This window comes from Petaurus breviceps, unplaced genomic scaffold, assembly GCF_028583685.1.
Source record: "Petaurus breviceps papuanus isolate PSGF00001 unplaced genomic scaffold, PetGlider_PUasm1.0 90847, whole genome shotgun sequence".
Lineage (NCBI taxonomy): Eukaryota > Metazoa > Chordata > Mammalia > Diprotodontia > Petauridae > Petaurus > Petaurus breviceps.
This window is the reverse complement of record NW_027187360.1, coordinates 11,467,302-11,479,794: the sequence shown is the minus strand read 5'-3', so window position 1 is coordinate 11,479,794 and position 12,493 is coordinate 11,467,302. Positions and strand designations below refer to the sequence as shown.

Genomic DNA, 12,493 nt, shown 5'->3' with positions numbered 1-12,493 from the left:
TAGGTCTACAGTGGAACTATTTAGGCAGGAATCAATGGCCCATGTGATGCCTGGCCTCAGATTTCAACAGACCTGAAACTGACTGTTCTTCAGAAATGTATAGAGCTAAATCAGATGGTTGTGCAGGAATTCTCAGCTGAGAACCATCCAAGAGAGACTTCATCAGCCTGGACATGAGATCACACACATTACAATACTACATAAAGCATGTCATTCTACCACTGCATTTTGAATGATCAAAAATTGAAGTATCTGGGGTGATTCTGTGGATAAGGAGCAGTAGGTCTGGCGCAGGGAAAGACCTGAGTTCAAACCCAGTCTCAGAGACCCTAGGCAAAGTACTTAACCACTATGCTTTGGTTTCTCCAACTGTAAAACGGAGGTCATAACAGTGCCATAACAGTGCCGTTCTCACAGTTGTTGTGAGGACCAAATAAGATGTTTATAAGCTGATTATGTTACCTGCTCCCCTTGCCCCCACTATATAAATTCCAGAGACTTTCTGTTGCCTCAAGGACCAAATATAAAACACTCTGTTTGGCATTCAAAGCCTTTCATAACCTAGCTCCCTCCAACCTTTTCAGTTTTATATTCTACATCCTCCCATGTACTCTGTGACACTGGCCTCCTGGCTATTCTGTTACCAGACACTCCATCTCTCAGTTCAAGGCATTTTCTCTTATGGCTGTTCTCTGTAGTTGGAATGCTCTCCCCCTCCACTCCAACCACTGACCTCCCTAGCCTCCTTTAAGTCCCAGTTAAAATCCTATCTTCTATAGGAAGCCTTCCCTCTTAATTCTGGCGCTTTCCCTGTGTTATCTTCGATTTACTCTGTGAATAGTTCACTTTGTATATATTTGTTGCTTATTGTCTCATTAGATTGTGAGCTCCTGGAGGGCAGGAACTGCCTTTGGCCTCTTTTTCTATCCCCAAGGCTTAGCACGGTGGCTGGAATTTAGTAAACACTTAATAAATGCTTTCTCTTTCCTCCTTCCTTTTCTGACCATGCAAAGGTGAGTCCATCATTACTTTCAGTGACAGAAACAAGTGAAAGTTAGCAATTATACAATGCTGAATTGTCACTTCGTCTCTTTATTTCCATGTTAACCACCATAATTTAGGACCTCATTATCTTTCATATGCAGTATTGTAATAGCTTCCCTAATTAGTCTTTCAGTATTTCTTCTCTCCTTTCCCTCTATCCTGGCCATATTGTCAGTCATCTTTCTAAAATAGATGAGGGGAGATTTGGTTTCTTCCTCCCCCAGCTCAGTTGTGTAGAGGGCTTAACCACAGATAAAGTGCAGATGGGTTAACACCTTTTTTATTTCTTTAAGTATGGGAACACCTTTCTCTAATTGAATCAGAAAAAGCAGGGATGGTGGTGGTGGAATAACAATGATCAGGTTTAAAGTTGGCCATGCCCTTGGAACTTTTAAATAGATATACCCTGTTCTAGACCAGCAGTCAGGCAGCTTGAATCAATACCAGCTGAGTCTTTCATAAAATGTCACCCTGCAGAATGAGGGATGGCAGTGACAGGTATTTCTCTCTTTTCCCCACTCCCACCATCAGCCATGGTGTCTAGCATTTTGCTACTCCTCCAGAAGGAGACACCACATATGAAGAGTTGGTTCAAGATAGTTTGAATCACAGTTGAGGAAGCAGAGACATTTTCCAGACAAACACGAAAATAAAGAAACAGGCATTAGAGACAATCATCTTCAAAGAGTATGACCCCTGGCTGCATAGAAGAGGGCCAATGGGCTATGGAAAAAAGAGAGAGCTAGCCCTGGCTATGAACAAAACGGCCTCATTGCCAACCGTATCCAGGGCTTAGCTATTTAAAGCCCCTCCTAGACTGTGTTCAGTTTTGTCAGATAAAGGAGTTAGCATTTTGGTAAAAGGATCATACCTAGTTATCACATTCATACTTCATCATATGTGATTGCAACCCATGACTTTATCAACTGATCTGAAGAGAGACAGAGACTGCTTTGACCTTGACATTCCTCTGTTAAAAAACCTTAAGCGGCCCTTCATTGCCTACAGAATAAAATGCAAGTTCCTTAGTTAGGCTTTTGTGACCCTTTGCCTCAACCTATTTTTCCTGCCTCTCACTATTCCCTTACATTCTAGCCAAACAAACTACTCTTCATTCTATGACTGCACCTTTCCCACCTCTATGTCTTTGCCCATGATGTTCCCTTAGTCCATCACTTCTCTGGCTTGAAATCCTATGAGTTTAAGGCTCAGCTCAAATGCCACCTCAACCATGAAGTCTTGTATGACCACTCTAGCCATAATTCGTCTTTCCTTTGAATTTCTGTAACAACAACAGCAGCTAGCATTTAAGATTTGCAAAGTATCTCATTTGATCCTTCCCACAACTTAGGACCTAGGTGCTATTATCCCCATTTTTACAGATGGGGAAATTAGGGCAAAGAGAGCTTTAGTGACATGCCCGGGACAAAGAGCTATTGTTGTTTACACTTCATTTTCAAAGATAATCAATGACTTCATGAGGGTGATATCTTGACTTGTATGTGAATTGGATTTAAGTCAGGCAGAGCTGCACAGTTGTCAGTGAGCCTCACTCTTTCTTCCAGAGTCACCAGAGTCCAGTGGCAAGACAAAAGTCAGGATAACTGGCAGTGGCCCAGGATTCAGTGAATCATAACCCTTGTGTCTTTGATGTCTGACCAAGCTCTAGTGCCTACTGTAGCCTCCTTCCTGTCCACTGGAACAAATGGTTCTCTTCTGCACCTTTTAAAGTATCAGAATTCATTTATTATATTTTAATTCTTTAGAGTTTGATAAACCAGGAAGAGAGGCAGCTGGGTGGCAGGCACAGTGGATAGATTACTGGACTTGGGATCAGGAAGATTCATCTTCCTGAGTTCAAAGTCATTTAACCCTGTTTGCTTCAGTTCCTCATCTGCAAAATGAGCTGGAGAAGAAAATGGTGAATCACTTGTACCTTTGACAAGAAAACCCCAAATGGGGTCATGAAGAGTAGGACATGACTGTAATAACTCAATAACCCAAAGCAGGAAAAAAATAGTGTGTTTTGTGTCACCCCCCCCCCCCCATGGCGCTCTTTACCCCTCCCCCCTCCAAAAATCATAAGCTGCACTAAATTTTCTGGGACACCCTGTATATAGTATTCTGGGTTACCCAGAATGCCCCATTTTCCTGATCCTGCTGGATAAGGGAAAGTTGACTATATTCTGGCAATCTTTGCTCTCTATGATATGCATTAAAGAACAGTAAAGCAATTATTAAAACACATAAAAAGGAAAGTCCCATTGTATAAGAACCATAGAAGATCACTGAAATTTAGAACCTGAAGCACTCGGCTGCTCATTTACCTATGGGAGGAAATTTTGAGGCCCAGGGAGAGGAAGTGACTTGGTCCTCATCTGCAGCTGAAACAATGGAGCTAAGGAATCTGCAGAAGGCTGCTGCTCAACAGGGGGACTCTCTTCTATGGTGTTATTCTGTGGAAGACCAGAAGTAAGATGGAGAGAAAAGGGAAAGAACTCTGTAGACGCTCTGCCTCCTCTAGGGGGAAAAGAACCAGTGCAAATGTTTCAGGTTCTTAACAGAACATTAGAGAGCTGCTTTCAGTCACTTCGTTTGTTCTGAGCTATGACCTCAGGCTTCTCTTTTATTCCACTATTAATAGAATGGCAAGCACCTCCTTCTCCCCCCCTCCACTCCAGCTTTGGTCTATTTCCTTAGTGATTGTGGGTGCCCACAATGACTCTAAGGGAGTGGGAGTGCTTTAGTTATACAACTTACAAATCCAATTTTCCTCTGCTTACTTGAAAAACCCAAGTCCATTGCAACTATGGAGAGAGACCTAAAAGTGAAAATAGAGATGTGAGAATCTGAGCCCTTAGTCCCCTTGATTTTAGCTCTAGCGAGTGTGCATATTGGTGGCCCCTGTGGGGTCTCTGATGTCTCTGGTTTCATCTTTGGTCCTAAAGTCTGATGATTAGGCCAGGATTTAGAGATGCTGATGGCATGCTGAAGAAGAAAATTATTTCTATAGGTAAAACTCACACATGAAATAGAGAACAATATGATAGAAGTGCAAAAAGAAGTGTATAGACAAGATGTGCTATAGGAATTCAGAGGATGGAAAGCTGGTTTGAGATAAAGTGGTAATGGAAAACTTCAGGGAGGAGCTAGGCCTTAAAGGATTGGTAACATTCTATTATTACCCAGCACATTAACCTTCTTTCTCTCCTCTGTTGTCCTCTTCTCTCTTTTTCTTTTTAGAGACGATTGAGGTTGTGACTGGTCACACAGCTAGTAAGTGGCTGAGATCACATTTGAACTCAGATCCTCCTGACTCTACAGCTGGTATTCTATCCACTGGACCACCTAGCTTCCCCTTCTCTTTTTTTTTAATCTGCTCAACTGTTCTTTGTCTTCCTTTTTATTTTTCTTCTCTCTTTGTCTAAACCAAAAGTTCTCAAACTTTTTTTTTGCTCATAGCTCAATATTCTTTGCCATGGTAAAATCCTTGCCATACATCCCTCAACAGACTTGGTGATCCTGAGGCAGGACTCCTGGTAGAAAGTAGGATTTAGCTGGGACTTGAGGGAACTCAGGATATAGAGATGAAGAGATGGAGCATTCTAAAAATGAGGGACAATGTACCAAAAAAGAGGGGGTAAGAACTCCTTGACTAGGTGATCTCTGACATTCCTTTCAACTACCTACTTCTAGTATGAGAGAGAATGGCATGGTTCTAATCAAAGTCCTTCTTTCTGACCTAAGTGTGAACAAGGGAGAGCTCCAAACTGCCTCAGTGGAGAGTTTCCACTCTAGGGAACTCACAGCTCATTTTCAGTAGTGAAGTATTTTTGACATGCCATCAGTATTCACAATTTTAACTTTTCACTTCTGTCAGTCCCAAGAATTTATTATGACTTTCAAGAAAAGATGATGGTCAGGGTGGCTAGGTGGCACAGGGAATAGAGCACCAGCCCTGGAGTCAGGAGGACCTGAATTCCAATCCAGCCTCAGACACTTAACACTTACTAGCCGTGTGACCTTAGGCAAGTCACTTAACCCCAATTGCTCCTCCAAAAAGCAAAAAAAAAAAGAGATGATGGTTTTTTCTACTTCCTTTAAATGACATAAAAGTATTTGGTTATTAATTACTCTTTAAAGCTAAAATCACAAATAGTGAACCATGTACACTATTAACACTTAAAGGTTGCAATTCCTTTTATTTATGTTCAACATGGGTCATGTTTATGTGGACCAAATAATCCCTAAAGTCCATGGAAATCCTTCAAGAAATATTTCCTCCTGATTAATGAAAAATTTATTTCTCTCCTTTTCAGGGAACCAGAAATATACTTACTTATAGCACTAGGAGATACCAATGGGGACAGCTGTAAAGGTTCCTTGATCATCTTTATTAAATTTTGCCTTCCTTTCCACGTACTTGGGAATAACTTACATTATGTAAATAGGAAGAGGGGTCAGGAAAGATCAAGGAACAGAAAATTGTGTTGTTTGCATTAGTTGACTTTTGCTTTTCCTTTTTTATTGCTTTTCCAAATAATAATATATGCAGAATAGCAAAGTTTCCAAAGTATTTTTGTAATCCTTTCACCATCTCCACTATCCCTACCCACATGCCCTAAAAAAGGAAGAGAAGAAGGAGGAGGAAAGCCCAGAGGAACTATCACTTCTCTGGGGAATTTTGATGGGCAACCTTCTATAAAATATTGTATGAGCTCAAGAAGGAGACTATATAGATAAGCTAAAAATTTTTTTTAAACAGGATTATATAATATAAGGGAATGACTGCCTTGTCTATTAATTACATGGGACAGGATAAAAAAATTAGAATTTTGGCACTGGAAAGGACAAATGTGGAAATGGAGGCCCCCAAATGGAAAGGGACTTTCCAAGTTCATACAACTATTAGTGGCAAAAGCAAGACTTGAACTCCTGTCTTCTATCTTCTAGTTTAGTACCCTTCTGCTCCCTTTGAACAGCCTCCCTAAGTCTTCACAAACCAGATTGCTTCTAGTTTCTCAGTCATCTGCTTCACAGTTTTATATCCCTTTCAAACAGGTAATTCTGCCACTACCTGGTATGATCTAGTATCATGGGTAAATTTAGAGCCAGAAGAGACCTCAGATCATCTAGTCCAATGTCTTGATTTTACAGTTAAAGAAACTGAGGCTCAAGGAGAAGTGACTTGACCATGGTCACACAGATAGCTAAGTGGCAAGGCCTGGATTTAAAGCAGGCTCATCTAATTTTAACTTCAGTGTACTTTCAGCTGCATCGTGAACTCCTTACAGACAGCTAAAGCTTGGAATTGGAAATGGAACAGCACAACAAAATACAATGCAACAGTTGGAATCTGACTATTTTAAAGGCATGGCACCAACTATAAGGAAAACACAGAAAATTATTATTAATTTTGCAAAAATTTGCAAAAACCTCTCATTTGAAGACTTCAGTATATGTCATCAGTCTTATGACAATAGATATGATCAAGTGTCATAACATCATCTTTGATCACTTAATGTTATCCTATTGTTATTTAAAATAAACAATAAATAACCAGAATTCACATTAATGCACTATTTCATGGCTTAAAAAGCCCTTTCCTCTCAACAACCCTGTAAGGTCATAATAGTGCCAATTTCTGGATTATTTGGGATGCATCTTACCTCAGTTAGGAAGTTTACTAATTTTTCAGAGAACTAAGAATAATTATGCTATGAAGAATGCTAACAATGTGTTGATTATCCCTACTCTATGCCTCTAAGAAAAAGAGGTCATTCTGGTTAAATACAAAAAGTATGTGAGTTGGGAGGGGGTGTGTATGTGTGTGTGTGTGTGTGCCTGTGTCTGTGTCTATGTGTCTATGTCTGTGTGTGTGCATTTATAAGAATTGGCTGATATGGTGCTTCTATGGGAATTCAATGGTACCATGCCATTTTTTGGCAGCTAAGTGACAGCTTGGATAAAGGACCAGGCCTGGACTCCAAATCAGAGTTAAAATTTGGTCTCAGACACTTAGCTATGTGACCCTGGGCAAATCACTTAACCCTGCTTGCCTCAGTTTCTTCATCTTTAAAGTGACCCAAAGAAGAAAATGGCAGACCACTCTGGTATCTTTGCCAAAAAAGCCCCCAGTGGGGTCATGAAATGTCAAATGCAACTGAAAAACTAGTCAACAGCAACAACAAATACCATTCTCAGGAATCAGGTCAACATGCATTTAGCTTACAATAAAACAAATGACATGTAATGATTACTCCATGTTTTTTTACTCAGACTGATCAAAATAACCATGACTTCCCTGAGTCACAGGACACAGAACAACCTTCTCAGCAAATCTCCACTCTATGGAAGTAAAACTTGGCAGTATCAATGGAAAGAGTATAGATGGGGAGCCTCCTGACTCCCCTGGTTTCCTTCAAGTCCCAACTAAAATTCTACTTTCTACTTGACAGGAAGCATTTCCCCATCCCTCTCGATTCTAAGCTCTTCCCTCTATTATTTCCTACTTATTTGTACATATTTGTTTGCATGTTTTCTACCCCATTAGATCGTGAGCCCCTTGAGTGGAAGAACTATCTTTTACAACTCTTTGTATCCTCAGCCCTTAGCACAGTGCCTGACAAATAGTAGGCACTTAATAAATGCTTATCAACTACCTGAGTGGAGGACCCAGACAAGTTCCTTTATTTCTTTGGGCCTGTGTTTCCTCCTCTTCAAAGTGAGGTGGTAGAACAGGATGACTTCTAAGCTTCCTTCTCTCCCTATGAACCATGTTCCACTTGACATATGAACTTAGAAATATTTGACTGCAAGATCCTAAAAAGTACTTATTTAGATTTTTTTTCATCATCCTTTAGGTAGCTACGGTCTTGTATGGTTCTCCACTGACTTTCTGTGAGTGAGCCTTGGCTTCCTAGACTATAAGTTCCTTGAGGGCAAGAACCCTCGCTTGCTTCTTTAGTACTCTCCAGAGCACCTAGACCAGGATTAGGTCCCAGGTAGTTGGTTCAGTCAATAGTAACTGAATTACAATGCAGACTCCTGTGTCCACAGGGGAAATTCATAAAATCTCAGATGGAAGCTATATGAAATTCCTATGGCTTCTGAAGCAGTCGTTGGCAGAACTGTGGTCCACTCTCCATGCAAGATTATGTCTAGCCTAGTTCCTTGGTGTGTGCACCAACATCAGGGACAGAGGTAGAAGTCCTCAGAGGTTCAGAAGCTGACAATGTGAACTATGTATCATGCAGTACCAAGTGTCTTGAACATGACATAAGTAAAGCATATTACAAGAGGGAAACCCAGTCATTTCCTGGTTCCTCCTCAAAAGCATTTAAGGCCATAGTACCTAAAGGAAACCCTGCCAGACCATGTATACCTCTTTCCCTCTTCTTTCTTTCTCATTCCATTCTTTCTGATTTCCTTTCTTCTTTCTTATCAATACTTTATATCACTTCCCTTGCTCCCTCCTTTATTCTTCTATTTCCCTTTCCTTACTCTTTCTTCTCTTTCTTGGCCTCCTGACTTTCCCCCTTTCTTTTTCCTTCTCTCTCAAAGTACAATGGCAATCAGAAGACTTGGAATCCTCCCTGCCACAAGCAAGCTCACTGAGAAACTCTGTGCAAGTCATCAGTAAAATGAGGGATTAAACAACAATTTTTGAGTTTCTAATGTCCTATAACTGAAGATTATGTTCTTATTCAAACATGCCACTCTCCCCCTCCCCATTTCTCATTCTCTTTTATCTCTGTTTTGGTGTCTGACTGTCGCTGTCTTTGTCTGTTTCTCTCTCTCTTTTTCCCTTCCCTTCCTGCTCCCCATTTTCTCACCCTTGGAATAATTTTTTTAAGGAAAAAAATTGCTCCTCTCTTGAATTTTCCCAGGATCTGAGTCATCCCAGATCAATAAGAATCTCAATATGTCTGTTCATCTTAATCTCTACATTTAAAAGTAAAATGAGGACATGAATGTTGCTTAAAATTAGATAGAATGTAATATATTATGACAATTATTTTCCCTCAAAAATGTGCTTACTTTGATTTTTTTCTGTCTCATGAAACTGGCAGAAATATGTAACATCTATTATTTTCCTCTCCCTTGTCATGGCAAATTTATGCCGAACTGTGAGAGGACTATGGTATTCACAGAACAGAGCTGACCACTCAGGATTGTTTCAGTAATCTGCATTTCACTCATTCAAATATTTGGAATGCTTTTGTTTTTTTAATGAGGTGACAGCTAAACAGTTACTTCTTGTATCCATCCTTCGGCATAGAATACAGTTTAATTATACTCTTAAGGCTATTCAAAAGCCAAGTAGTTCAAATGAAGGACAGAAAAATAGAACTTTGGTGTCCTCTTTGAGTCTAATACAGACTTGCTAAATAGCTTAGCAAAGATCATTATTCTATTTGCAACTCAGTGTTCTCTCTTAGAAAACAGAACTTTAAAGTTATAAAAAGTATAGTTGTGTATATATAAATACATATTTGTAACTGTGACAAATAATATTTCTATTTATCTAAATCTTTAAATTTTGTGAGGCACCTTAAGTATATTATCTCATTGTGAGGTAGATGCTACAAGTATTACCTCTGTTTTACAAATGAGGAACCTGAGTCTTAGTGAGGCTGTGCCTTTCCATGTGGCCACATAGATAGGAAGTATCAAAGTATCAGAAGTAGACTCTGACACCACTTCACAGTACAGTAAAGAACTATCCCAAGCCTAATAATATTTATATTTTAAAACTTGATTTAATCAAACCAAACATTTGAACAATATGCCAACTCAGTTTTACCTGAGGCAGAGCTTAACTTTAGATGATTTTGAGTGATGGAAACCATCATTATACACTTCCTTTAAATTAAAAAAAAAAATTGAAACTTACAACTCTATAAATTCAATATCCCAGACAATTCAAAATGTTCTAGAAAATATAACAGAGAAAATAAGTTTGGATACTTACATTGACCTTCATCCTGCCCTCCCCTTTTTAAAAAAAGGGTACCTATTCCATCTCCTGGAAAATCCCAGGAGAAATCTATTTGAATGGGGAAATCCTTCTACGATACTTTGCACTGGAATTCTGCGGTTTGGTTTGGAGTCTCAAATAGTTGCACCCTGTACTATGCTCTTTCTACAGCTGTTCATACCAGGAGATATGGTCTGAAATCAACAGCCATTGGGAAATGAATAGAGCTAGTTACATAAGAAATTCTAAGATTCCAGTTGGCTCCTGGTCAACTGTATGCAAATAATGCTCATGATAAGTTGAGCTATAGTCCTAAATTTATAGAATCTTAGAGCTGGAAGGGATTTTTAAAGAGCTTATCAGTCAAACCTGTGCTTATTTTTCTAGATCAGGAAACTGAAATCCAATGAAAAGAAATGACTTAGCAAAACTTTAATAATGAGTCAATATCTGAGCTGGGATTAGAATCTAGGTCTCCCAAATATCAGTCTAATATGTTTTCCCCTACATCATAGGAAAGGTAAAGAACAATAAAAGCCCTAAAAACAGCCCTGGGTTCAAGGGGAATATTGTGAACAAATGTAACTTCAATTTACTGTTTTTCCCTCCTGGATTGGGTCCAGGTTCCTTTTTGTGAATGCCTCAAATTCTCCATTACCACTCAAGTGGAAAGGCCATACCATAGAGGAACACTCAAAATCACAGGAGGTACTACACAGTCATGCAATTTGGGGAAAAATGAATTTGACCAGAAAAGAAAATTTCCAAGAGTCAACAACAGAAAATAAAACACTTTCCCTGATGCCTAAATATTGGAGTTTTTCCTAGGGCCACTTAGAATTACCATTAAAATAAGATTAGTGGAACTGAAAGGAACTTTGGAACATAGAATATTACAGCTGAGAGGGATCTTGGAACACAGTATGCTAGATCTAGAAGAGATAGTAGAGATTATCTAGTTCAGCTCTCTCATATTCCAGCTCAAGGGATAGGAAAATTACTTAGCTAGGGTCACACAGGTTGTACTGAGTCAGAACTATGATCCAGGTTTCCCTCATAGAACAGAATGCTGAAGCTTAAATTAAGTAGTTTACCCATGTGTTATTTTTCCTTACTATTGGGATCATGGGATGAGAGGTTAGTATAATGTATAAAGAACTGACCTCAGATTTAGAAAGACTTCGGTTCAAGTCCCACCTTTGACCATTACTGGCTATATGACCTTGTATAAGTTATTTAACCTCTCAGGGCCCCAGGCAGCTCCCTGAGAATCTAACTTGCAGAGAAGGTACCATTCTGTATTCATCCTTAGAGTAAGCTCTCTATGGGAAGCTCCCTAGAGGATAAAATCACTGATTGGTCTAAAATAAATTAAGATCACAGATCTAGAGTGAATGGAAAAGCCATCTATTGCAACCTTTTCATTTTATAAAAGAGGAAACTGAGGTGTGTTTTCTATTTTTGGTTGTTTTTTTTTAAACATCATTGTAAATTCATTGTTGTGAGGCAGCTAGATAGAGGAATGGACAGAGAGCCAGGCCTTGAGTAAGGAAGATCTGAGTTCAAATATGGCTTCAGACACTTACTAGCTGTGTGACCCTAGGCAAGTCACTTAAGCCTGTTTGCCTCAGTTTCCTCATCTGTAAAATGAGCTGTAGAAGGAAATGGTGAACCACTAGTACCTTCCCCAAGAAACCACCAAGTGGTGTCACAGAGAATCAGAGGTTACTTAAAAGATTGAACAACAAAATAGGCATGACAATACCTATAGATATCTAACTCACAGGGTTGTCATAAGAGAAAATGTAATACCCCATCTTAACAAACTTTAAAATGCTATGTAAATATTTGTTATTATTGTTTAAGGTTACTTCATCCACAAAATGGGGACAATATTCATATCACCTACTTACAAAGATGATGCTAGGAAAGAGCTTTGTAAACTTTAAAGCACTATACAAATGAGTTACTTTTATCTTTAACCTTATTCCTATTCTTCTCTTCGCCCCTCCCATCCCCCAGGAGGAGTGTTAACAGATTCTAGAAAACAAAAAATACATGAAATTAAATTCTATGAGACAATCTTCCTTTTTTATATAAACCTTATTTATCCTTTGACTTTACAACTTTTGGATACATATAAAAGCATCTCAGTACCTTTTCTCCAAACAATGATCTAAATCACTGGTTTGGAAAAGGCCCCTAAAACAATTTGTTTCCCTATCTTGTGTCTCTTTCTGTGACAAAGGGGATATAGCAGACTTGGATGTGATATTGGGAAGACCTGAGTTCAAAATTTGCCTCAGGTACCTATAAGCTATGTAACCAAGAACAAGCTAATTACTGTCTTTGAGCTTTAGTTTCCTCATGTAATAATATGGAGACAATAATGATTGAACTACTTACCCTGAAGGTGTTATAAAGCTTTAAATGAGCTGCTGTATGAAAGATGTTGAATAAGTGTTAGTT

General features: G+C 39.1%; 1 protein-coding gene across 3 annotated transcripts in view; it reads right to left on the bottom strand.

The window, feature by feature from the left end:
- Positions 1–12,493, bottom strand: part of CASS4 (Cas scaffold protein family member 4) — a 57,281-nt gene that overhangs the window by 32,482 nt on the left and 12,306 nt on the right. For 2 of the 3 annotated variants that reach the window (XM_069072446.1, XM_069072448.1), the window contains exon 1: positions 10,019–10,191. The exons of the other annotated variant lie outside the window; for it this stretch is intronic. In XM_069072446.1, the coding sequence (XP_068928547.1) occupies positions 10,019–10,030 (12 nt within the window). In that variant the 5' untranslated portion in view covers positions 10,031–10,191. Of the gene's footprint in view, positions 1–10,018; positions 10,192–12,493 lie in introns of those variants that run through there. 3 annotated transcript variants of the gene reach the window in all.